The 27,594-nt window shown below is 44.7% G+C and overlaps 1 protein-coding gene across 2 annotated transcripts in view; it reads right to left on the reverse strand.

Annotated features, from left to right (window-relative positions):
* LOC138570276 (protein eva-1 homolog C-like) overlaps nt 1-27,594 on the reverse strand; it is a 501,916-nt gene that overhangs the window by 93,803 nt on the left and 380,519 nt on the right. For both annotated transcript variants that reach the window (XM_069649046.1, XM_069649045.1), the window contains exon 6: nt 16,192-16,263. In XM_069649046.1, the coding sequence (XP_069505147.1) occupies nt 16,192-16,263 (72 nt within the window). The remainder of the gene's footprint in view (nt 1-16,191; nt 16,264-27,594) is intronic.

Genomic DNA, 27,594 nt, shown 5'->3' on the forward strand with positions numbered 1-27,594 from the left:
TAAAGGATAAAAAGGGAGAGCCAGCCATGTGATGTCATCAGTTATGTCATCAATGACATTTGTGATGTCATCTTTGATGTCCTGGGTGTTAGTGTTAGCAGTGCACGGTGGCGAGAGTTATGGTTGCTTATGTTACCATAACTGGCAAATTTCAAGGGTTTTTCGGTTTTACTTGGAACCATAACGTCCCTTTAACAAAGTTTTTTTCACAGAATTTCATAGGTTTTTAGTAGCACAACTTAACCATAATATCCCTGACATGTAACATAGAACATACTAACCCCCTCGTAGTGATTTTCATGTCCGCGGACTACCACCATGTCCGCGGACACATCAAAAATCTGAGCGTGGTGAATGTAAATTTAAATAGTGTGCCCCATTTCCCCTTTGAAGTTGGCTCTGAAAAGAGCCGTTTTTTTTTACAGATGCTTTACAGACACCTGTTATTTTATATTTTTTTTCTTGTTTGTTTTTTCTTACTTTACTCCTAAAATCTTCACATAACCTTCTCCAAAGCAACCCTTACATTCCAAAATAGAAAGGCATTTCCGGTAAAAGATAAAGAAATGCCATCTTCTTTAAAATTAACAGCATTACTGGCATCAATATTCTCACTGTTACAGAAGAACATACCAGCTCTAAGCATGAAGGCACACATGCCTCGGTTGATGACACACCTAGCAATGTTTTGCTGTGGACAAAAAACTGAACTATTGTCCCATATTGCCCTAGGTAGTAATCCAGAAAAAATTACTTTTGCATTTGGAAGGATCTTCATTACGGCTTGAACCAAGCGTTCCAAATCAGCCAACAAAGTAGGGGCACTGACGTTGCCCAAATGGAAAGCACCATAGTGCAAAACTACCACATGCGGACTGTTCATCGTGGCCATATCCGCACAAACTTGTACAATTCCCTGTACATTGCAATCAGGCACAGTGCTCCACACCACCTCCACTCCTTTCACATCAAAGTTCTTTGCAACATGCCTGCATTCAGCGTACTGCTGTAAACCATGCACAAACATATCTCCGAGCACCAACACCCTGACTTTCTCCACTTCTGCCATCTTCACCACACACAGTCTCTTTCAACACAAATCCACAACCTCGACATCTGATTGGCTGATCCGTACAGTCTTCTTTCCATGTTGGATTTCCTGGAAAAACCCGGATTTACCATGCCCTGTCCACGAACAGCCGCGGTGTCCACGGACGGCGTCCACTTTACTCTCTGTACCATTCCCTCATTGCATAAAGCTAAGCAATCACACAATATGAATAACGTCCTCAGAACACATCCATTTTGTGAATTTTCGAACATTTCAGGACAATTATCATTTCATTATTCAACATATTAACATTACAAATATTATACTTTTATCTTGTACTCTGCACACAATGCTATCTTTCTCCATTAGTAGCTCAGTATACTACATAGAATCCCATAATACAATGCTATTTATTGATATAAATGCATCATTCAAAGCACTAATAATGGTATGATATTTATTGCAATATCCTTGACACTTTTTTCGGAACATTATAATAAAAATCCCTAGTACACAAATTCCATGAAAAGTACATACACATGTGATGTCATCAGTGATTTCATCAATGACATTTGCAATGTCATCTTTGATGTCCTGGGTGTTAGTCTTAGCAGTGCATGGTGTTGGCGCGAGTTATTTTTCATAGCTTACCATAATTTGCTATTTTCAGGGGTCTTTCGGCTGTACTTAGAACCATAACGTCCTTTAAACAAACTTTTTTTAATATCACGCAAACAATATACAAACATGGCGTGCAAAAACCAACTTCTACAGATGGCTTTACACAGAATGTTGCAAAGTAAGAATTTATGCTCGTTCACAGTGAAGGTCAGCTGCTTCCATTTTTTTCTCGGCCCCCGGAGAGGCTCACGAAGCAGACTATAAGGTTGTATTGTGTTTTGACCTTGAATGACAGAGATTGTGATGAAAGACTTCTCTTGAAGGAGTGTTGCTAAAACGTAAGAGAAGATAAAGATGAAATTTCTGAAACGGAACCACTTTTACATATTATATCACTATGTGAAAGATCGTTGGCACACGCAGAGTCGTATTTTGGGACTGCACCACTCGTAGACAATGGAAATTGCAATTGTACTGTAAGTAACCCTTTAGATTACTTTATACCAAATACAATTACAATAGCGTAGCATTAAAGACCGCTGAAGTTGAACTTGTTCGTTGAAAGTGGCATAATGTTTTCTACCGCGCACTATCACCGCCGAATTGATCCCCTGTCGTTTAGAGGGCTCTGAAAAAGGCAGATGACACAGAGTGGGTTAATATAAATAATTTAACCGGTCTATAGGCGGTCAAGCACTCTACTCGCTGTGCAACTTCACTGCAGCCTGTCAAGTGGCACAGCGACTAAAGCGCTCGCTTTGACATCCGTGCACAGCTTGCTAACGCAAGTTCAAATCCCGGCAAGGCAAAACTCAGCCTTTCATCCTTCCGTGGTCGATAAATGAGCACCACACACCGTGGTTAATCATAAGCACCGCTTACATACCTCACAGTTCTTAGCGCTATATGAATGGGAAAATATTATTATTTTATTATTAACATACTCTGTTGCACTATCTTCGATAGCAAATAGTTTCACGCCCTAATAAATAAAATGATGATTTTTATTGAAGATCGGCTGGTGAGACTAATTTATGTTTTTTAAAACAGGTACGTGGCCCCATTTTGTCTATGTCACGATTTAGAGACTCCAGCGGATGGGGTCTTCAACTGGCAGGTGCAAGTCCAAATATGCAACTTCATGACCCTCACCATTTTATGGGACAATCGCCAAGGACTAATATGCCCTTACGCAGTACTAGCGGCTACAAACAACATACCAACCAATAGGGTGGTCTAATGGCTCGTTGTTGGAGCAACCTTCCGATTATCAGAGCAACCATTTACTGCTTTTATCATAAACCAACAGCCTATCTACCGCAAAGGAACAACGCGTGGCTCCAAATAAACTTTTGCTGATCGACAGCAGAGACAATAGCAAATCGCTGAATATTCACTAAACATTTCATGTGAAATAAATGTACTTTACCAAATGTACAATCCTGCTGTTTACTTTTAAACCACCGTTTCATATTCCGAATTGTGGCGCACTGAGTTGTAAGCTGATCTAACACTCTCTGTACCGCAAAGGAACATTGCGTGTCTCAACATTAACTTTTGCGGATCGACAACAAAGACAAATGCAAATTGCTGAATATTCTCTAAACATTTGATGTCAAATAAATGTACTTTACAACATTTACAATCTTGCTCTTTGCTTTTAAATCACAGTTTCATATTCCGAATTGTGGCGCGCTGTGTAGTGACATAATGTGTGATGTCTTCCGGGTTCTGTGTAAAGTCGCGTAGTACTGGAGACGACTGGGCACGTTTCATTACGCACCCTGTAACGTCACGGAGAAAGGCGGGGAATATGAATGCTTTGATAATATCAGACTTAGGGGCGGGAGATATGATTTAGTGTCGCAAAAGCAAGTCAGCCAGGTCAATAGCGCCAGTCATAGGATTATCACATAATGTCGACGCACACCAGCCGTATTTATCGTTTCTTTAGTGGACAAAAAGTCAGTTGACGCCCCTAGGAAATTGTACTATTAGCGAACAAAAGGAGTGATCTTAAAACACTTTCACCCTGACAACGAACAATACAAACAACGTTCTCAGAACACCCCCATTTTGTGTAATTGCAACCATTTCTGGACACTGCGAGTGTTCTTAGAACACATTCAACTAGACAGATTACAATATGGATAGCGTCCTGAGGACACCCCCAGTTTGTGTATTTACGAACAATTAAGTACACCGCGAGTGTTCATAGCTCATTTTTACCTTCCTTGCGAACAAAAATGACACATACTCCGTCCTCTAAACCATAGCTCTCAACTCACACGCTTTTGGCGGGTGTCACACGCCTTGTAAAGGGCAGACTCACCCGCCAAGCCTCCTGCACGCCCATTCATTCCAATGGGCGTCTCACCCGCTAAAAACAAAATTGGGTGATTTCACCCGCCTGTAAAACAAAAATGGTTGAGAGCTATGTCTAAACACCCCACCATTTAGTTTATTTACAAAATGTCAGAACAGCCGTGTTATCCGCGGACAAATCGAAAGCACCAAAAAGGTCTAGCACATAAAAAAACAAAACATTGAACCTATCTCATACTCCCCAACCCTCCCCAAACACTCTTACACACCAACACATGGCACTAAATACAATTTTTTATCCACGTTTCACTGCGCTGTACGCGGTCGACTGCGAATACAAGATGGCGGGCGCCACAGAAAATCTGACACGCTCCACGCCCCTCGCCGTCCAATCAGCGAACACGTCGCATGTCCGCGGACATGACGCAGAGTTGGGTCACTTTGCAAAGTTTGGTGAGGATTCGTCGAGGGGGGAAAATGTATAGGGGGGTCCCAAAACTTTTGTTTTTTCCTATAGACATAATGGGAAAAAACTTTGCGCATGGCTACAGCGTGAACCGCTGGACGGATTTACACCAAATTTGCGGCAGGAGCGGCGGCTTGGTCCCGAAAGTGTGCTTTTGCAAATTTGATGTAAATCCGTCCAGTAGTTTTTTAAAAAATGACCAAAATGTAAGGCAAAAAAATTAGTGATATCTGTGTTCGCTTCGCGGACGGACTTCCCTGTTTGCTCCGCGGACAGCACCCCGATTGGCCCATGGGCTTGCGTCATGTCCACGGACATGCGACGTGTTCGCTGATTGGACGGCGTGGGGCGTGGAGCGCATCAGATTTTCTGTGGCACACGCCATCTTGTATTCGCCGTATTCGCCGTCGACCTATATTTAGTGGAGTGTGTTGGTGTGCAAGAGTGTTTGGGGAGGGTGCGGGAGTATGAGAGGTTCAATGTTTTGTTTTTTTATGTGCTATATGCTTTTGTTGTGTTCGATTTGTCCGCGGAGAACACGGCTGTTCTGACATTTTGTAAATAAACTAAATGGTGGGGTGTTCAGAGGACGGAGTATGTGTCCTTTTTGTTCACAAGGAAAGTAAAATTGAGCTAACAACACTCGCAGTGTATTTAAATGTTCGTAAATACACAATATTGTAATATTACGTATTGTAATCTGGTAAGTTGAATGTGTTCTAAGAACACTCGCAGTGTCCCGAAATGGTTGCAATTACACAAAATGGGGGTGTTCTGAGAACGCTGTTTGTATTGTTCGTTGTCAGGTTGAAAGTGTTCTACGAACCCTCCTTTTGTCCGCTGATAGTACAATTTCCTTGTGATGTCATCTTTGATGTCCTGGGTGTTAGTGTTATCAGTGCACGGTGGCGCGAGTTATGGTTGCTTATCTTACCATAACTGCCGAATTTCAGGGGTTTTCGGTTTTACTTTGAACCATAACGTCCCTTTAACAAAGTTTTTTCACAGAATATATATATATATATATTTTTTTTTTTTAATTGGGGGTCCCATCCATTCCCCTGTTTTCCAAATGTAACCATTTACCCCACCCAAACATACATACATATATTTTAAATAAGAAGAAAATGAATTGAAAGATTTTTTCGATTACATTATTTTTCAATGAAACATTTTCGATGAAACATCTTTCACTGTATACCACCGGCTACATCAATGTTGCCTTTCTTCCTATTGCTCTTTAGTGGGATAGCTCAGTGGGTTGACATGCCTTCTGAACACATCTGTGTGCAGCCTGCAGCTAAGACCTCCCCTCCCTGAATCCCATGTTTCTTGGGAGTGGGGGCAAAGCTTTGGGGTATAGAGTGGTACACCCTTAACATGTGTTTTTAATGTAGTGAGAATCACAGGGTCTATTGTGAGGACACTGGGGGAGATGGGAGGCCTGATCAACACCTCTCCTAAAGCATTTGGATCCATTAACATTTAGAATACATGTGTGTAGGCTTAGGTTCAAGAGTTGACGTTGGAGTGACTGGAGTGGGTGTAATTTTGTAGTATTGAGTGCAAGTGTAATACTTTTTGGGAGTTTTTCCGAAGGTGTTTGATTTTGAAACCAGTTAAGAGTAGGTGTTTGTTTGAAAATGTTTTTGTAGGAGTTTTGGACACCAGGTAAAAGTGTGTATTGTGGGATGTTGGACACCAGGTACGCGTTTGATTATATTGTTGTACGAGTTTTTGACTTGAGGTTAGAGTGAGTGTTTGTGTAGCTGCGGGGTGTCTTAGCACAGTTGTGCAGGAGTTATGTAGGTGCTGTGACAGAATGTGCACATTAGTGTCCTGGAGTTTTCTGCCATTTGTATGTATGTTGTCAGGGTTTGGATGACAACATACAACGTATGTGCATGTGGGTATTTTAGGTGTAGCAGTTGTGTTGGCATGGTTGTGGCAGAGGTACGTAGCCAGCCATTAGTTGTAATTATTTATTATTCTTTAGAAGATTGATGAGTTGCCTGAACATGGGACTGACCAACCTGTGTTTGGGTGACAGGCGAGGTTGCATGTGAACAAGTGATTGGTGCCCTGTGTTTGTGTGCTGTGAAGTGCTGCTCTCTTGCAGTTACGTTCGTTTTAGTGTGTTCTTTGATTTGTGAGTCTCTTTTCTATCTTTTCTTTCTGTTATTTGTTCCTTAGGGAGATGTTGGTTTGGTTGGTTGAGATTTCGTCGGGATGCTGGTGATTGTCTGTTGGGGTTGGTAGCAGTTTCAGGACTTGATTCAGGTGTGTGGCATGGCAAGTTTATAGTTTGCATTGTTGGTTGCTCTGATAGGTTGAGTGAGGATAAGCTCAGTCATTCCTCAATTAGAGGACCTTAGTTCCACTGACTTTGTATTAGTGGAATTTCTGAACAAACAAAATCTTAATTCTGTTAGAATCTGGATGTACTCAAGGGTCATCCAAAATATCATATGGTCTTCTAAAAAACACTTGTTTGAGATGGGTTTTGAATTATCAGTAGAAGCCTCACTTGCTGATCAGATTCAAGACCAACCAAAATCCCAATATGACCATTATCAATCGATACATCAAAACACATCTGTACGTAAGCAGACTTGCAATGAATGCAACTGCATGACTAAACAAAAATAACTAGATCTAGAGCATGATGTTAGAGAAATCTCCTTACTCACTTGTTAGATAACTATGACAATTCCTTAACTAAGTCCAATGTACTTATGCTACAAGAAACGTGGCTAACATCTGTTGCAATATGGGATAATTATGACTTGCTCCTAAATCCTGCCCAAAAGGGAATTCGTGGAAGACCCACCTCTGGCCCCGATATTAGTGCTAAGCCATGGGCTACACCAAACATGTACATGCAAAGGGTTTGATTACAACTCTCTTCAACAATTTATGCTATGATAAATGTCTATTTGAACCCGATGGGAATATTCGACGAATGCTTCTTAAAAGATCTGAGTGAGCTGATGAATATAATTACAATGGATACTACCGTATCGCAATTTCTTATTGCGGGGGACTTGAATTTTGACTGCATAAATGAGAAAGTTAAAAACAACAAAAGCAGGATAGTAAACTGGAATCTATTTATAAAGTATTACAATCTGCACAAGCTCAATGGAGTCTTTAAGTCGGATATTCCCCCCCGTTCGACATGGCGTAGAGGGGTATGTTTTTCGACAATAGTCTACATATACACCAATGATGAGTTCTTTCACGCATTTACTGAATTTGAAATTTTGGAAACAACAGCCATGACCACAATCAATTAACAGCAAAATGGCAGATCTCAAACGGTAATATGCGTGACAGAAACACATATCAACAAGGCTATCTAACTATAAGTGCTGGTTGTAATAGACTGTGATGGTCGGGGGAGTCTTTGGGTAATTTCAGTCTTGTTTGGGTATGGAATTGAGGAAAGCCAACTCAGGAGTTTGTCCCAATAGGGTGGTTTACTCGGATATGATGCAAGCTTTTCAGAGCAATTCGAGTTTAAGTTCCCATTACCAGAAAGCAATTCCCCCAAAAATTCATGTATATGATCACAATCTGAAACTAAGAAAAGCTTTATACAGATTGCAAAAACGTGAGGCATTGAAACAACCGAAAGAGGTTAGGCCTAAACTTTTAGTTAACATTAGAACTAAATATAAGAACTGGTTAAACTATATCAAACTGATGTCGCTACAATGCTAAGCGCATTACAAACTAAGAATATAGTCAAGACCTTGACTCTACTAAATCAAGCCATCGTTGGCTCACAAGCAATCATACAAGCAAATGGAGTTACAGAACAGAACTGGATTTCTCATTTCTCAAACCTTTATGCGGGACCTGAAGGGGCCCAAAAATTAGAATCTCTAATAATTCCAACACATTTTTACTTGAAGTTTGACTTGGATGATATTAGACTTTATATTTAAAAAGCTAGTCAATCCAGGGCTTGTGGCCCAGATGGATCATCCAATCAAACTTTAAAAAAAACATCCTGAAATTGGGCCAAATATATTGTTTGACATCTTTATCAACATCAACAAGACCCAGACTATACCCCCTACTTGGAAACATTCTATATTGGTCCCCATATAGAAGAAGGGGGATAGACAAGATCCTATTAGTTACAGACCAATAGCTCTGTTAGACGTGCCTGGAAAAATCTTCTCGCTTATCATATTGAGAAAGCTGAATGCATGGACCCTTCAAATCCATCTTTGAGACCCATTCCAGTCAGGTTTTGTGGTTGGTCTCGTCACTATCCCTAACATCATTACATTAAATATGACCCAATCGGACTATGCCACTGGGAAACAACTACTGTATTTTGCATTTGTCGATTTCCGAGTGGCCTTTGACTCCATTGACCGTACACTTTTGTATAACAAGCTGGTTAAATTCAGTTGCCCCCAATCTCTTCTTGCACTGATTATCCTGTTGCATATAAATACGACCCTGCAAATTAGGGCACCTGTCATCTATATTCTCCACCTATAGAGGTCTAAAACAGGGGTGTATTCTTGCCTCCACAATATTTAATCTGTTTCTATATGATTTGGGAATTTCACTAAGAAAAATCTCAAGTGACCACCCCAAGTATAGGTGAGCAGAAAGTCTGTTATCTGCTATATGCAGATGACCTGGTGCTGCCGTCTAAGACTCATATTGGTTTGCAGAACTTATTGAACAGTCTCGATTCATATTTGAATGACAATCACCTTATAAATAATACAGAAAAAACTCAAATAATGGTCTGTAAACCAAATTGCTGCAGAAAAATAAGATTGTTTAAATGGAAACTTCAGAATGTAGAACTTCTAAGCAGGGGTGTTGCTAGGGTGGGAAAAGATCAGGGGCTAAGCTAATGTCAGGACTGGTGGGACTCGGGGCTAGCTAGTATTTTGGTTGTAGCACCTGAGTTTCTATCCGGGGCTACAAACAAAAGACACGGGACTATAGCCCCCTTTGCCCCCCCCTAGCAACGCCTCTGCTTCTAAGAGTATCCCAATATAAGTATTTGGGAATAACATTCTCCAACACCATGACAAGTTCGATCTATGAGCAGAAATTGAGAGGTAAATTGCGTTCCTTGGCTTCGCAAGCAAAAATACTAATAGGGAAGTATGGTAAATTTTCAGTGCAACATGTAATGATTTTTTACCAACAAAAGGTGATTCCAATCCTAACCTATGGCACTGAAGCCATAAAGCCAAAAGTTTGCAAATGGTGGGATAAATTAGAATCCCTATTTTGGAAGCAAGTTTTACATCTCCCTCACTCCACTCCATTACCTCTAATTCGATTTCAACTGGGCCTACTTTCTATGTACTTTCAAGTGGTGTGGAAATATTGTCCCTTGTCGAGAAAATGTCTGCTAGGCCTGAATTCTCCTAATATATTGGGTTTAATGGCTCACCATCTACTAGATCGGAACCAGTTTTTTTCTAAAACTTGGTGCCATTTTACTCTGAATGCTTTGGCTGATGCCTCGGTTAAGTTGGAACTCCTTTTAAACAATCCGGTTCGTTCAAAAATGAAGATCTTTCAGCATGACTTGTGTGAGAATGAAGCTAAATGTTCACATTATAAGGATTTTGATAGAAAACTGTTTGGGCATAAGTAATAGCAAACAATAGCAGACTAGTCAAATTTCCTTCCACAAATATTCGGTATCAATATCTTTGTTTCCGACTAAACCTTTGGCCAACATTGGATGTGCTAGCAAGAAGAAAACAAATTGCAAAAGATCAAAATTACTGTCGCTTTTGCAAGAATGAAAGACAAAGAGAAACTCTAGAACATTGTATTGTATTTTGCCCTCAGCTGAATTCTCAGTGGAAAATGCTTTTTAAGAACTTAACTGTACAACACTCCACAAGTGATTCGATGGAAATATGGCAGTGTATATTCTCCAGCCCAAAATTGGCCATTACAGTGGCAGTAGTACAGTTTTTAGATTCAATCGTCTCAGAAAATTCAAACTAATTATGTAAATTGAATGCTTAAATTACATGTTAAACTCATGCCTGGTTTAACAGAATTTGAAATAATTGGATAATGTTATGCTTTTATTTTTCGTGTAATGTTGTAAAGACAAATGTGACGTATGTACATGGTAATGAAAAATGTTGATATAATTTGAAAGGTTGATTTTATCAACTAACTAAATAAAAAAAAAAATTAAAAAAAAATAAAGCTCAGGTGTGGCAGGCCTGAGGCTGAGGCGCGCAGGCTCTGGCAGAAGGAGGTTTATTTTATTGTATGGTTTGTGTTTGTGTGGGTAGGTTTGCTGTTTTTGTATAAGCTGGGTGCTGCTCTTGTGAGAGCAGGCTGTGCTCAGACCTGGCAGGTCTGATGCCCTGGAGTGGAAGCCCAGCCCAAGAGGATGTATAGTTTATTTTGACTGTGTGAAACCTGTTGTTTTTGATCGTTTTGTAGTTGGTCCTGGTGGTGGTTTATATTCGGGCGTTAGGGTTGCTTCTTTGTTTCTATATGGAAGGGAGGTGTGTGGTGTCTGGCTTGTTTGCATGTTGTGTCAGCTGTCTGCAATGCTTGGTGAATGTGCATTGGTGAGTGGCTGGAGAATCCTAAACAGATGGTTGGGGGGGACCTGGAGATGGAAACTTGACCTAGAAGGATGACCAACCCCTGTTGTGCCATGTAACCTTTGACCTGTGATCTCAAGTAATAAAGAACATTTCCTGTTTGTACTTACTGGTGTCTGCGTGGTTTCTGAGTGCTGGCTGGCATTCCTGCAGCTCCCATTTACTACAGAGCACTTCTCTATGTTTTGGCAGCTATGACAAGATAAAGGAGTGGCACAGAGAAGGGCAAAGTGTCGGGACACAGATAGATGGGGTGATGGAGGTGGGACAGGGAGTTCTTGGGAGTGAAACTGGGGCAATGGTCAGGTGCGTGGGACTCAGGCAGGGGTGGCGGACAGTGGAGGCGAGCGAGAAAATGGCCGCCTGGGGAGAGGTGCCAGCAGTGAAACAGGGGCTTATATCAGTTAATGAAGTCCACATTCAAGCCAGCGGGACGGCACAGTTCTCCGCCCAGGGCGGTCATTAACCCATTTTTTACAGGTGTTCCTGCCGATGGTAGGCTGCCAGGAATTATAGAAATGATTGCAGTGGTGCCATCCAGAGAGATTCTGCCCTCTGTTGCCTAAAAGGAGTCTCCTGGTGGCAGCCACCCCCGCCTCCCTCCCTGAACTATTGTGGGAGATGGGAGACCTGATCAACACCTCACCTAAAGCGTTTGGGTGCATTCACATTTAGAATACATGTGTGTGGGATAAGGTCTAAGATCGAGTACATGACCACGCTGGGAGAGCCCCTGGCCGAGCTCAGTGTGTGATGTAGGATGTAGAAGGCCGTACGATGAGCTCCGAGCTGCTCCCCAAGGTACCTGTAGCTGGCATGGCGCTCACAGGCACAAACCATCTGCGTGTGGTATATTGCTTGTGTGTGGTTTAAAGGTGCTAGTAGATTGACTGGTTGGGGGGGGCAGAGATTTGGGGCTGCTGGGAAGTCCTTTCAGAATGTTAGTGTTAGACCGAATCAGTAGAGTTCAAGCTGTGCTGTCCATCTGCATGAGGGGTTATTACTGGTCTTAGTTCCATTTTATGATGGCTGTGGTGAGGTGTCGGTGTCATATGTGTGATGTGGAATAAAGATGGGGCGACTGACCGGGGTCCAACCTCCAAGGTGTTCTTGATTTAAGGGTTGTGCACAGACATATTGCCCAGGTCAGTGAGGCTGGCCCGAATGGGGCAGTCTATATGTCATCCTGTTTGTGAGGGTGGCGCACTTATCAGTGAGGTCTTTTATGTTGTTAAATCTGAGTGCTGCAGCCCTGCAGGACCAGCTGGCTCATCTGTGTAATTCTGGTGAGTCTTACAGCCACAGAATGGGGTGTGTAGTGCTTGCAAATTCTGCCTGGTCCAGCCTGTAGAGGGTGTCAGGCTAGTCTCTCTGTTATGATCGAGTGAATGGTTAGATTTTGAGAGTTTTTCTGAAGACCAGGTGATTGTCATCTGTCACCTTTCCCATGACTACACAAACGCCCAAACTATTGGCATTGCCAGTGCTTGTTTTTGCATTGTACTGTCAGTTATCCAAAGAACGTACTGTTTGTTTTATACTGTTCCCATAACAAGAGCAAGTTGAAATGAATCAGAGCATTGTGAGCGGTGCCAGTGCTTCAGTGATTACTCTGCTGGTAGGGGCCTGAACTCCCGGTAGGTCGGGCCTGCCGGTAGTTCCCTGTCTCAACCGGCAAAGTTGGAGTGAGCTGGTCCGAATAAAATGCTGCATTTTTTTCCAGAGCGGCTCACTTGTATTGAGCCCCCCCTTTGCCTTGACATGCTGTGCAGTGATTCTGTTTTTGAAGTGTGAGGAACTGAATTGCTTGTTGCCATGCATAGCCAGGACCTGGCACAATGCTATTTGTGACACCTACAGTCTTTGAGTTTATTTAGTGAGCAGCATTTGTTTTAGTTCTATCCCTTTTGCTAGCAACCTTAGCATGGTTGAACATGCCACACATGGCAGGGGTTCACACGATCCAGCCATTCAAACGTGGAGTGGCCCACTCATGGCAGGTGTGTGAAGGTGTTCAAGGAGGGCACGTTTTGCGGCACTTAAAAAGCGGTAAAGTTACTGCCCTTGCATAGTGTACACTAAATCATCTTTGTCATTTAGGTTTGATATAAGCTGATGAAAGTTTTTGAACCGTGAGCGCGGAAAAATAATTTTTGGAGTCATTTGTAAAAATGAACCTGCAGCTTTCCTGTGGCCTCCACTTAGACCCTTGTGTTACTACACCCATCCCTTGACACTCTAGACCCACACTTTAGGAAACCTACAGGAAAACTGTTTTTTTAATCTCACTTGTTGCAAAGATTAAATACTTTGAGACATCCCAGGCGGCTTCTAGGAAGATACATTTTGATGTTGCTAAGATAGATCAAGTGCTGAATGCATTGGGCAGTGCATTTTTTGGTGTCGGCTGCATGGGTTGATAATCAATCTTAATTAAAATATTTTTTGCAGTTTCGCCTAGAAAGGGTGCATCAATTGTGTCTTTTGGGCCTTGCACTATTTTCTGGAGATTTCAATACACACAAGAAGATAGAGTTTAAATGGTCAATCTGTTTGAAATCAAAAATCATAACTTCTTATATAATAAACAAAATTGCCTTGGCAGAAGACTTCCTGAGAGAACCCGCAAGAAAAATGTGGCACCCTGTGGAAGCATAGCCCAGGCAATTATTATGTCTGTGGACTGCACTGTGACTTCAGCACTACACACAGGGGCAGTCCTCTAGCAGTCATGCAATATATGGCTTCACACTGCCCCAATGATGACCTGAGGTCCTCTGCACATGTGCGCACGGCAGAGTCATATCATGTCCGTCACAGAGCAGGGAAGGAATTGGGGTGGAACACAAATTATCCCGAGGCCCAAACCACCCCAGGATGAGGAAACTCAATTGTCTTGTTTACCAAGAGCAACAGTCATTTGGCCTCATTACGAGTGCCAGTAACCTGCCGGTGCTACTGGCGGGCTACCAGTAGACTCGCATTACCATTCCCGCTGCTTGACATCCCGGTGTTACCGGGACATCACAGGTGTCAGAGGAACAGTAAGTTCCCATTCCCGTGGAGTCCGATACTTCATGGGTGGTGTAACATTGAAGATTTTCATTGGTCGGCTTTGTACTAACCAACCTTGGATAATTGACAGGTTGTTAAGACATGAGCCAGACAGGAGTCGCAGGAGAGAGGTCCACAGACTGCTTTCCTTTCAATCAAAGAAGATGTATGGAATAAGGCAGGTGTCCTATCTGTGGTTGTTGCTAATGTATAGACCGTGTTCTTCAATTATGGCTCATGTGTGATGGGACCGTGTTTGGAATGATTTCACCTTTCATTTATTAGGAGTTTAGCTAATAATGATGTGAGTGCTATGTTTTCTCTTGCCACTGGAAACACTTTTGCGTTATTCTTCATGGAGTCTATTGGCTTATAATTGTCCTGGCTTACAAGGGCTGTTTCTACTCTTATAAAACTGTGTGTATCCTTCTTGGGTCCTGGGAATGTCTATGTCATGCTTTCATTGCAATGTTCTGACCCTCCCTTAATTTGCTATAACCTTGCATGTGGTTGCCAGCTCCTTCCTGAGCTGTGCATGGATCTGTATTTTTGTGATTTCAGCATTTTGAGTTCTCCTGAAGCTTTGGGGCCTATCGTTTAATGAGAAGCATAATGTGGTTTCCGTTTTGGAAAAGATGGCTGCTCATTAATGGTGTGTTTCTATGTTATTGAGCTATATTCACGTCATTCATGTTGCATTCAGCTGATACATTGCTTATGTTAGTATTCTTCATGTAGTGTGGACCATCCCACTCTGGTACTTTCCCTATTTATGGGGAGAAAGACCCTCCCCTTAGGGGATTTATCTTTGGGCAACTGCGGATTCACCTGGAACATGGCTAATAGTACAGTCTGCTCCAAAGTCCTCTGCCATAGAGGCAAAGATCCAGGCTTCCAAGAAAGAAGCAAGCTCTGTCCCCCAACCATTGAGGGTGACCATTAGTGGAATGGACTGGAAGCGCACATATGAAACTGTCGCAATGTAGACTCTCAATTGGAAGCCTGACTTGACCTGTCTCAACACTGTCCCGAACTGCAGGAAAGAACTAGAAGCTTGGCTCAGCACAGTCGAGCTGCAAAGACAAGCCAATATAATATATTTATTTCTCCTTGGCATACCTTAAAAGGCCAGAATGACTTCTAGTAGCCCACTCTGCCTTTTGATAAGATGTCTCCTTTGAACTTGGCATTTGCTGCAGTAAATATTGTTTGACCCCAGTCTTGTGGACCCAGAGTGCTCCCTTCGATTGCAAAATGTTCAATCTGTATGTTCGCTGTTACAGGTGTGGTTTAGTAGTGTTTGTATTAGTTGTATGTATTTTTGTATTAAATGTTCCTTTTTTGTAAACCTTTGGTTGAATATTTGGCATATTGTTTTGGATACTACTGTGCTAGTTCACATTCTTTCTCAAGGGTATGGCCTGCACTCGGCCCACGTTACCAAAGGCACTTAAGGAGGTCTACCATCATGCTGCGCCTTGTTTCAACTTTATGATTGGGATCCTTGTTGGTTTAGTAGTAGTTAGGAGCTTTAGTCACTACTCATTACTGTACTCCTGTAGAGCAGTAGTCATTTCAGCACAATGAATAATTGCCACATGGGCGTTGCTTTATTTGGTGTGTTCACTTTGATGTTCAATACCCATGTGTGCTTATCCGACACTCCATCCCTCGAAAGAGCTATGCCTATATGGCTCAACCACTGCTACCCAGTGGTGAGTGAAGGCTACTCGTAGGGTCGGTGCTTCTCTTACCATCACTCCTGCTGTAGCTTTGCCGAACCTGCGTACCTTAGGGGACATTATATGTTACACTCTGTGGGACTACAGGTGTCCTCAAAAGACCACAATCGGAATATCTGCGTGATACATACTAATATATTCTTAAACCCCATTTCAAAAATGAACCCTTTCCTGAAATTAAGGTGGTAAGAGGTATTTTCTTGACATGTATAATCCTGACTGCCACAATCATTGTCACATAATATGCGTGTAGAGCCTGGAATGTCATACACATTCATGTTGCAAAGGTTTGTACTTTTCACTTACCATGAGTGTAGTCTGAGAGTGAGAAAGGATCTGGGGAGTCACGGGCCACCTCCTCCAGCAGCTGTTTAGGCACTGCAAGAAAAGCATGCATTAGAAACACATGTTAATGCTCTTATTTTATGTTTAGACATAGAAATGTATGCATGCACATGTATGTGTATAGGTACATGTCTGCATTACTAATAATTCGCAGTGATCCACAAACAGCAGAGACAGGTAACAGGTGTTGCTATTATTCATCGTTATTTATTTTATTTTATATTTACATGTAAAGCAGCTCAACAAACTCTCAGGCATCAGGGTGCTAGTTACTTTGAGTGTGAAGTGAACCTTCTTCAAAGTGCAGGACCATTCATACAGGTTACAACATAAAAGTGTTTTTGGAAAAGAATAGTCTGGTCGAAGCCATGCCTCATGGTACGTGGTGGGCTACACCAGGTATACAGACATACGTGGCAAACTCAGGAAGGTGTACAGTCTGGCAAAGCCACGCCTCATGATACGGAGGTGGGCTACACCAGGTATACAGACATACGTGGCAAACTCAGGAAGGTGTACAGTCTGGCAAAGCCACGCCTCATGATACGGAGGTGGGCTACACCAGGTATACAGACATACGTGGCAAACTCAGGAAGGTGTACAGTCTGGCAAAGCCACGCCTCATGGTACGTGGTGGGCTACACCAGGTATACAGACAGGTGAGGCAAACTCAGGAAGGTGCACAGTCTAGCAAAGCCACGCCTCATGCTACCGAGGTGGGCTACATCAGGTATACGTTCAGGTGCGGCAAACTCAGGAAGGTGTACAGTCTGGCAAAGCCACGCCTCATGGTACAGGGGGCAACATCAGATATACAGACAGGTGAGACAAACTCAGGAAGGTGTACAGTCTGGCAAAGCCACGCCTCATGGTACGGAGATGGGCTACACCAGGTATACAGACAGGTGAGGCAAACTCAGGAAGGTGCACAGTCTGGCAAAAGCCACGCCTCATGGTACCGAGGTGGGCTACATCAGGTATACATTCAGGTGAGGCAAACTCAGGAAGGTGTACAGTCTGGCAAAGCCACGCCTCATGGTACAGGGGCCACATCAGGTATACAGACAGGTAAGGCAAATCAGGAAGGTGTACAGTCTGGCAAAGCCACGCCTCATGGTACAGGGGGCCACATCAGGTATACAGACAGGTGAGGCAAACTCAGGAAGGTGCACAGTCTGGCAAGGTCACGCCTCATGGTACAGGGGGCCACATCAGGTATACAGACAGGTGAGGCAAACTCAGGAAGGTGTACAGTCTGGCAAAGCCACGCCTCATGGTACAGGGGCCACATCAGGTATACAGACAGGTATGGCAAGATCAGGTAGCTAGCATATAAGTAAAATACATATTTAGCATGAGTGTGCTGGTCAGGTCAGCACGGATGCAGATGTATTAGGATACAATATTAAGCACTGGGCTACACGATGGTTCGATGATAGGCTCCAGATTACATTTGCAGCACAATGCAGCTAGGTCATAATGGTTAAGTAGCGAGTGAAGTGCAGTTACAGCAGAAGGCCGACAGGTCATAGTAGGTAGGTTGCGAGTGAGAAACATTTTCAGCAAACTCCTGTTCTGTTGCAGTGCCGTGAGGCAGTTCCAAGGTGGGGAATAGAGCATTTGACGGGCGTTGAATAAGACACATCTGAGTCTGCGGATGAATTAATAGTCAATAGACCCGAAGGCTGGGATTAAAATACAGCATTGGTGTGCAAAGGCGATCCAGCCACGGAGGTCTTGCTCATCATACAGCACTGGTGTGCAAAGGCAATCCAGCCAGGGAAGTCTTGCTCATCGTACAGCACTGGTGTGCAAAGGCAATCCAGCCAGGGAGGTCTTGTGAAGGCAATCCAGCCAGGGAGGTCTTGTGAAGGCAATCCAGCCAGGGAGGTCTTGCTCATCATACAGCATTGGTGTGCAAAGACAATCCCACCAGGGAGGTCTTCCTCATCATACAGCATTGGTGTGCAAAGGCGATCCAGCCACGGAGGTCTTGCTCATCATACAGCACTGGTGTGCAAAGGCAATCCAGCCAGGGAAGTCTTGTGAAGGCAATCCAGCCAGGGAGGTCTTGCTCATCATACAGCATTGGTGTGCAAAGACAATCCCACCAGGGAGGTCTTCCTCATCATACAACACTGGTGTGCAAAGGCGATCCGGCCAGGGAGGTCTTGCTCATCGTACAGCACTGGTGTGCAAAGGCAATCCAGCCAGGGAGGTCTTGCTCATCCTACAACACTGGTGTGCAAAGGCGATCCGGCCAGGGAGGTCTTGCTCATCATACATCATTGGCGTGCAAAGGCAATCCAGCCAGGGAGGTCTTGCTCATCATAGAGCACTGGTGTGCAAAGGCAATCCAGCCAGGGAGGTCTTTGTCATCTTGGTCTTTGTCATCATGGAGCACTGGTGTGCACAGGCAATCCCGGCACGGAGGTCTTGCTCATCATACATCATTAGTGTGCAAAGGCAATCCAGCCAGGGAGGTCTTGCTCATCATGGTACATGCTTAGAAAGCCTCATGAGCGGCTTTAAGTTTGAGGTTGTCTTGTGCCAGCAAACAAAGTCATGGGATCAGTGTGAAAACGTAGTTTGAATAGATACGGCCAGAGAATGCAGAGAGTAAAGTGAGCCAAATGGAAACGGCATCTTCTATTTGACTCAAAGTTTGCTACCAGATCAGATAATGCAGGCAGCTGTAAGGGAGGAGGGGGGGCGGTCAGGGGGTGGTAGCATAGCATGGCAGTTCTATGACATCATAGCTGCTGACAGGCATGAGTGCCCATTTCAGCTCGCTGCTCTGCAGTGCCCTGCGCTTTCTTCCATACTCTGAGAGACAGCTGCTGGGCCAATCCTACTTGACAGTGCAGCACGCATTCGTGTTCTTGTCTTTCATCTCCCCTCTATGGTTAAACTCAGAGAATATTATCATCAGAGATCACAAATTCTGCAAGACCATGAATGGAGGGGGATTTCATCCTGTCAGTTTTCGGCGTTTTGAGAGTTATTGCCTCAGTTGGTAGTTGGGTTATGGTTGTGCCGGTGAGTTACACCACCCTGTCTTGGTAGGGGTGTTGTGCCTGTTACTGGATTTTATTTCTCGATTTGGGATTCCTCTAATAATAGACAGTGACCAAGGAAACCTTCCCACTGGTCTGGCTTTCCAAGAGATCTGTAAAGACCTTACTATCTCTCATAGGTTTCACTATGCTTACCACCCCCTTTCTAGCAGCACAGTGGAACGTTGCAATGGAGAACTTAAGGACAAATTGTCTAAAGTGTGTCAAGAAACAGGTCTTAAATGACCAGAGACCTTGCCCCTGGTTCTGCTGCACGTGCACAATAATCCACACCGGATTCATGGTCTGTTTCCCCATGAGTTCCCTACTGGATGCCCTATGCGCATAACCTACAAACATCTGTTATTTTTCTCCATTCACAGGTGAAAACTGCCTTACCTGACTTAACTCCCGTTGGCCCCTGTCATCTGCTGCAATGCAGAGATTACGTGAAGGTAAATCAACAAATGTCAGCACTGCAGCCCCTCAGGCATGGTCACCATCTGATCCTGCTCACCACACATACTGCGGTTAAGTACCTGTGTATCCTGTCTTGGACACATGCCTGTTAGTGCCGGAGAGTGCAACAGCCTGCCATCTCCACAGAGCCCATCCTCCTATAATTGCTGCTCTGCAACAGTAAACAAAGAGGCTGTCTCACTGTTGTCCTTGCCTATTCCTTCAATCTATTCCGGAAACCGAGCAGCTGCCAATTCCACCATTACTAATCTATTTCTATGCCCAGGTCCTAAATTGGAACCCCTTGATGAATGAATTGTTCAACATAGTGGGAATGATAAAGGACTTGCTATACAGCTGGCTGCAGAAGGCAGTGGAGCCCCACTAGTGTAGAGGACACATTTAACCTCCCAGTCGATTGCCACTGTTTTCCAGAGTCAATCTCCTACAGCCAGGGGATATAACCTTCGCCCATGCAAGGGATACTCTAGAAAAGTAAGTAAAGTGAAATGAGACAAACCGTGGGTACCGTCTTGAATTAGTGTGAGTTCCCTGTCTAAATGCCTACTCCAGTTGCTGAGGAGCGAGGAGAAAGCTGTTGGAAACACTGCAGTTTGATAGCCTGCCCAGAATGTATCTGTCTTTCTTTTCTACACTGGAGCCGCTGGGCTCTTTCTTGTCGTTAGTGGTTTACGTATCCTGATGTGTATTCACATCCGTCTCTAGCGTTCCAGAAAATATTTCCAACTGCTTCCCTGAACTGAACCGACAGCAGTTTATTTGTTCATTTTGACTTCATATGTATTTTAACTTCCTTTACTGAACTGTCCTGTGGAGGAAAATGAACTGATGAAAATTGACTCTTGTTCACCGTCCCTGGTTGGAACCTTTCAAGACTTCTGGAACTGTTTTTGGAACTGTTCCCATTGGATTTTATTTAGCATTATGGCACAGGCTTGGTTATCTTTGTGTTACTTTTACATTCTGACCATGTGTGTGCCACTGCTTATCCACTCTTTCAGTACTACCATTGTCACCTTCAACAGCACCTGCCAGGAGTCAGAGGGCTCTGGCGCACCCCCCTGGGCTCACAGCATAAACACGTACCACCAAGCAACCCGGCAGTACACTCATCTACCACAAGATTTAGCTTCTAGAATTCCTGTTGCCCCTGTCCCTTTTATCTGGGGAGATGTATGCAGTGGGTATAAATATCTTGCTCAAAATCATTGGATGTAGCTCCCCCCACAGACTGGTCAGGAGATTGGGAACATTGGGTAGTTTAAGTGGAGAATCTGAAGAAAGTTCCAGAAGAACTGGAAATCAAGCTTGAGATGTCCAAAACAGGGCTTTCAGGACCTGCTCCTCTTGTTCCTGGTGAGTATTTACTAAGGTTCTCGCGATCAGGATGAATGAGAAATCGCATAGTTTAACCCGGGGTTCCAGGGCTGAGGGAAAGCATCTATGGCCATCACTGCTGTATCCGGCTTCCAGATGAAGAAGCTTGCAAGATGGAGGTTAATAGTCCGTATTCATGACCCCCATTTTTCCTGCAAATGTGCAGTTTCTAGTTACTGTGATCCACTAGGTACCGTGTTGGGCGAACCTGGCGGGTATCCATTGAGATGGATATCAGGTGTTTGAGAAAGAAATGGCACAATTCCTTGGCTATTTTGCTGGAAGCTTGGATCGAATGCAGCCGAGGTGATTTATGTACCTCACTGTGGACAATTTGGACAATTTGTCAATTTTTAGCAGAATGCGGCAGCTCACTCTGCACTTGTTAAACTAGCAGACCGTTAAGGATTCCACCAGAAGCTCGAGGCAGTTGATGTGTAGTTCCTGCTTGTGGGGTGATTACTTGCCCTCGTGGAAATTGACTTGCATCTCGTCCAATCAGCACGTCAGCTGGTAGCCACCTTTACAATGAGGTCCATATTTGACCTGAAAATGGCTATGTCATTCAATGCTACCATATAGTCCAGCCACCATCTATTTTCTATCCTTGCTTCCTGGGAAAGAACTTAGCATATATGAAAGAGTGTGAACAGATGGAAACATGTGTGTCCCTGTAATACCCAATAAAGTAAGGGGAAGTGGCTTGATTGAATGCCGATAGAAGCCCTATCACCTTTGCCAATTCTCTGAGCGAGACATTGGGCTTCATTACATGTCTGCTGGTCCGGTAACAACAGTGCTGGTAAGCCTACCGGCACCATTGTTACCGGACCAGCACACGACGGGTCTGCCTGCCAGAGTCGCTGTGTCTGGCAGGTCTTACCCTGCTGGGCACAGCGGCCACGGTAAACAGATGGTAATGGTAGCTGCGGCATCGTTATTAACGGTGCTGGGGCTAACTTGTTCCCCATTCCCAGTCCAATAGGACTCTATGGGAATGGGGATTTACAGAATTTACTGGTGCGGGTCATTTTTTTCAGGTCTGGTGGCAACCCACCGGTATCACCGGCTAGGCTACCGCCAGCCCCGTAATGGGGCCCATTGTCTTTCCTTAGTAAGATTAAAATCTCGCTTCTGATTAAGTGGATCTCTGCCAAGGGAAATTTTAGGGAGTTCTCCTCGGTGTTAACTAAGGAACCCATGAGATCCAGGGAGTGCGAGGGAGTAAATTCTGATTCAGTTTATCAGGAAGCCAAGGCTGTGTAGCAGGTTTACTATCTGTTAGGCGGAGTTGGCAGCAGAGTTGAGTAGCTGCAGTCTGTGGCAGTCCGTGAGCAGGACGAGCAGCTTCCCAACTATGGTCCTGAAACCCCCTTTGGATCAGGAGGAAGATTGGCGCCGGACGCGGAGCACCAGCGTTTCACACAACAGACCAGAGCCTTCTAGTGGCTAAACAGGCTCTCGAGGTTGCCCACCTCTAATTCTATCTCTCACCAAAGCCCCCAAGGGTACCAACGCCTCAAGGACCATTAGCGGGCTTTCACCACCAGTAACTTCGATGCTACGAGTGGGGTCTCCTACCCCCCTTAGCCAGGCGACATTCACTTCAGCTGCCTTGGGTACGGTAGAGTCAACCAATTCAAGCAGCCAGGAAAAGGCCGAAGAATCCTCGAGAGGCTCACAGACACCTGAAAAGGACGTGCCTCATCATCCGGCACAACCCATGGCGGGGCAAACTCCCAGCTCACCCCCAGTGCAGCCTGCCGAAGAGCGGACTGCAAGGGACTCACCTGCCGGTTTGAGTTGCTTCCCTGGGTCTGCACACGAGCCGTGTAAGGATCATGTCTCTGAGCCCAGGAACCGACTTCCACCTACCGTTTCCTCGCTGCCATCTACGGATGCCCTTCACTCGCCGTGCGAATTCACGCATCTCCCGGTCGATGTATCGGGCCTGAACTTCCTCGCCACACCAGAGGGTGTGGAGAGTCAAGGATCGTCATCAGAACAGAGGCGGACGGCGGCTTTATTCCACGCCTCCGAAAACGTGTCCCCACCCCCAAGTAAAGGCGGAGCAATGCGGAACTCAGCAGAAGAAAATTTGACCTCGTCTGAGGGGCCAAGGCTGCCAGCCCCGTCTTTGGAATCTAGTGTCCAAATAGACGACTCGATCGTGGAATTATACATTATGGAGTCCTCCACCTCGCCTTCAATGACTCCTCCTCTTAAGAAAAAAAACTAAAAACAAGATCGGGTCTTAAGGCGGCACATCCAGCAGTGTTAAAAAAATCAAAACCTATTCAGCAAACCACCCAAAACAAAACAAAAAAACATCTGCCCTGAAATCTTTGTCCAACATGGCGATATGCAATTCCCTGAAGGAATACTTTGTGAGCCAAGGGAAAAGAAAATACGACGTCCTAATAGGACTTACGGCCGCAGAGATATTAGAAGTAACCATCGAGCACCCAACATCACAAATTCAAAGCATGCCTGCCCAAATTGACTTCAGAAACTACAATAAAGCAAAAGACCCGTCTAATCTTCCTTGTACAGGACAGGCAACCCAGGCGCCCCCGCATCCTTTAACCTCACCAGTCCCTGAAAATCCAGCATTTCCTATCAGCTATACAGACCCTATTAACTGTGAAGCTCTGGAACCAGTCACCCCCAACTCCACCACACCGAACACTTTGCCATTGCTTACTCCAAGTGTACTGTCGCTGCAGGAATTTCTCTCCGCTAAGATGGGTCAAGCGGAGATTTCCAAGGAACCTCTTCCTCAAACAGATTTCCTCTCAGCGTCCTTAAATCAGGGAAACGGAAAGGGAAACCAGACCAGCTCCCCCATCAACCTTTCCCCACAACAAGTGAACCTATCTCCAATTGTGAGGGACTCGAGTTGGAGAGACAGGATAAAGAGTCGGGAGCAAAATCATTCCCCTCTCTTGACACTGCCCGTGGGAACACCAAGAAGAAAAAGCAAATCAGGGGAGCGGCAACAGGACGAAACTCAGGAAGGGTCATCTCCCAAGCGGCTTGACATAGCAACCCTAATGTCTGCAATTACCATCGCACTTGCCCCGTTTGGCAAATTATACGAGGCAATAAGTGACTCACTCAAAGATCAAACTACCTTGCTCGCAATGACCCATACGAAACTGATTTACCTGGAAGGGTACGTTGCAGCAAAAGAAAAACTGGACTCCGAACTTTTCAATAAAATCCTGCTCACGACCACCAGAGTGACCCCTACATCAACGCAGCCAAGTCAGAGACCCATCGAGATCAAAGATTCTGCAGATCAAGGCTCCCAAACAGAAAACGGCTTCCCACTTGGGCAACAGTTGACATCCCACCAACGAGGGCCGGGGAACAAGCAGTTTTCTGTCAACTCTCCGGCTCTTCTGAACAAACAAAAAGAGAGCCTGTCCTTCCCGGCTCTTCCGGCTCTAACCAACGTACTTCCAACAGTAAACGGGTCACGAGAGACCTCTACCCCGCACCTACAACCTAAAGGGCAACATACAAAGCTGCAGGAATTCCAGAACCACAAGAAAACTTTGGACAGTGTATCAACGTCTCCAAAGAGGGTGGAGACAGCAAAGGCATCACTACAGACAGACAAAACCTCAGAGTGTGGTGCACACAAGGCCTTAAATCTCCAACCGCTTCAAACGGCCCATCAGCCAGGCCCAAAATAAAAGAACTTCCGAGACTGACATCATCGGGGGCGCCTCAGAAAGAATTCTTGAATCCAGCCAACTCAAGAAAGTCCCCAATAACAACGGAGGACTTTATGAGAGACGACAACCTCATGAACTTAACAATCCACCTGTCACTGACGAGTGCTGCCGAACCACAGAACTGGGACTTTGGTTACCAAAAAAGCCAATCCAAAAGCAATAAGCCCGTCTCTCCTCTCCATAAAAAACGTAGATGACAGAGCGGCCCTCGCAAGGACGAGCTCCAAGATAATATCCCCAGAAACCCGAGAGGCCCACAAGAAACAAGAAACCGCTTACCACCAACAAAAAACCGCCAAAGAGAAGCGGAAGTAAAGGACAACGACTACCACAAGAAAAGAAGCAGAAGCAGTCCGGGCAGCCCAAGAACACGCCACAGCCCAAAAAGGCAAATTAGTCTGAACGGACTAAAATTCTCTTCACGAGTCCACAGACCTAAGAAAAACTACCTGCCGTCTATTATTTTCAAGATTGAACAGACTCCACAAAATTCAGAAGCCATACATTGAACAGAGGAACGGTCCTAAAAATCCTAAAACACTCCAAAACCTTAAACCACTTGACATCGGCAGACCTTACGCTAGTGGAACCTTATCATAAAGGGCATAGGGCTAAGGCCTTCCTCCACGTCAAAATTCATGCGGTGAGAAGGGGTTCAAGAGCCGACTCCAGCAATCTCCTCAAATCCGGGTACACCATCACAGAATGGACAAGTACTACTGAAAAGGAAACCAATTCTGCGACGAACGCGCAGTCCACCAAATACCAACCTGCAACAGAAAAAAACTGTAGCACCCATGATCAATTCAAACCTTCAAGCCAACGGACGGCTCACTCACACGATCTTGCCAAAGAGAGCTTAGGTCCTAAAAGGAAAGCAAACCTAAATCCATCTGAGTTAGAAAGAGAAGGAAGTAACACAAGCCCAGTTCCAAAAGGCTCTCCTAAAACATCAAGAAATTAAATGAACGCCACCTCAAACGAAGAGACGAGCGCGAGGTTAGCCCCGCAAGCCTCAAACTCTGCATCATCATTCGCGCCTATAAAACAACTCCTAGCGTGGTTGCCTAAAGCGCTGAAGTACTCGACGACAAAATAGCAATCAACAGCAGTGAGTCTGCTAAACAGAGAAACAACCCAACTTTCAATTTCAGCAGCCTCACAACACACAACGACTCAAGTCCGCTCAGACATCACAATGATGTCCTGGAACACAAGAGGTTTCAATCACCTTACAAGACCGGGCAAAGTCAATCTGGCGGAATTTGACATTATAATGCTACAAGAAACATGGCTGCTTGACAAACCAGGTATCGATGGCTTTTCTGTCATGGTTGCCCCTGCCAGCAAGGGTCGTCTGGGTCGGCCGTCCTCTGGTCTCTTGATAGCAGTCCGGAACGGAGTGGATCTTTCAATCAAGAAACGACTGGCCGCTACTCAAAACCACCTAGCAGTCCTTGTTGACTGGGCTCCCTCTCTCGATGCAAAGGCCGAGAAATACAAGAACAGAAACAAAAACAAAAACGAGACCCAATGGTTGGCCATAATCACCGCGTACTGGAACCCGCAGTCGATCACGGACGAGAAATTCCTCAACATCATCGAAACAGAGATGGATGGAATTTTGGCAGCCAAAGAAGGAGTGCAAATAATTATAAGCGGCGACTTAAATGTACGTGCCCAAAAAAGAGACAAAAAACCACTTACCTGAGAGAAAAAACCAAGGCTGAGTCACAAGGAGAGAAATGGCAGACACTGATGAATACCAGAAACCTCCATAACATCGAAGAGGCCCTCCTCCCATCAAACCCTATCCCGTCTTGGGAAAGAGGCGCGCAAAAGAGGACTATAGATTACATCTTCACATCCGAAGAGATGTTAGCAAGGATGACCTCATTCGAGATTCTGCGGACCGTTGAGAATGATCACAACATTCTGAAAGCCAGCTGGCCGGTGGAGCATAGCACAAGAGTATTCCTGCCTGAAGCCCCGGAACCCACAGCTCAAGAAAACTGACTCAGACTTACAAGCGAAAGAATCAGAGAACTGACGAAAAAATACGGAAGTCAACAGTACAGAGAATCTGGGACACCTAACCATCTAGCAGACTACCAACCTCTGCTAATTCCATACTACGTGAAACCACATAAAAAAACTGGCCTTCAACCAACCCGCTGCATGAGTATAACTTAGAGCTAGTACTCAGAAGACGAGAACTTCGGAAACTGAAGAGACAAGCGGCTAACTTAAAAACAAGCGACGCAGTGAAAATTTACTTGCAAGAGCAAAAATGCTACAAATCCTGGCTAAGATTCCATCGATCGGCCTTATACCAACATGACGCTGAAGAAATGCTAAAGAAACTGGCAGACAAAAATTCCAGAGCCTTTTGGCAGCTGATAAAAAAGTATGACAACAGAACATCCTCCTCAACATCAAATTGCGTTGGGGAGGTTGCCTGGACAACCCATTTCTCCACTATTTTCAAACTCCCCGAGCCGAATGCTCCCAAGACAACAGCGCCATTGGTTTACAATACTTGGGAGGACTTCTCCGACATCGAAGACATTACATCAGCCATAAGAAGGCTAAAATCTTCAAGAGCCCCGGGTCCCGATGGAATTACCAACATCGATTTGAAAAATCATCCGTCAGAATGGACCTCCTTCATCAGCCAAGTCTTTCAGAATTGTACCCTGTCCGACTCG

The sequence above is a fragment of the Ambystoma mexicanum genome, chromosome 2q (genome assembly GCF_040938575.1).
Source record: "Ambystoma mexicanum isolate Mex_15411 chromosome 2q, UKY_AmexF1_1, whole genome shotgun sequence".
NCBI lineage: Eukaryota > Metazoa > Chordata > Amphibia > Caudata > Ambystomatidae > Ambystoma > Ambystoma mexicanum.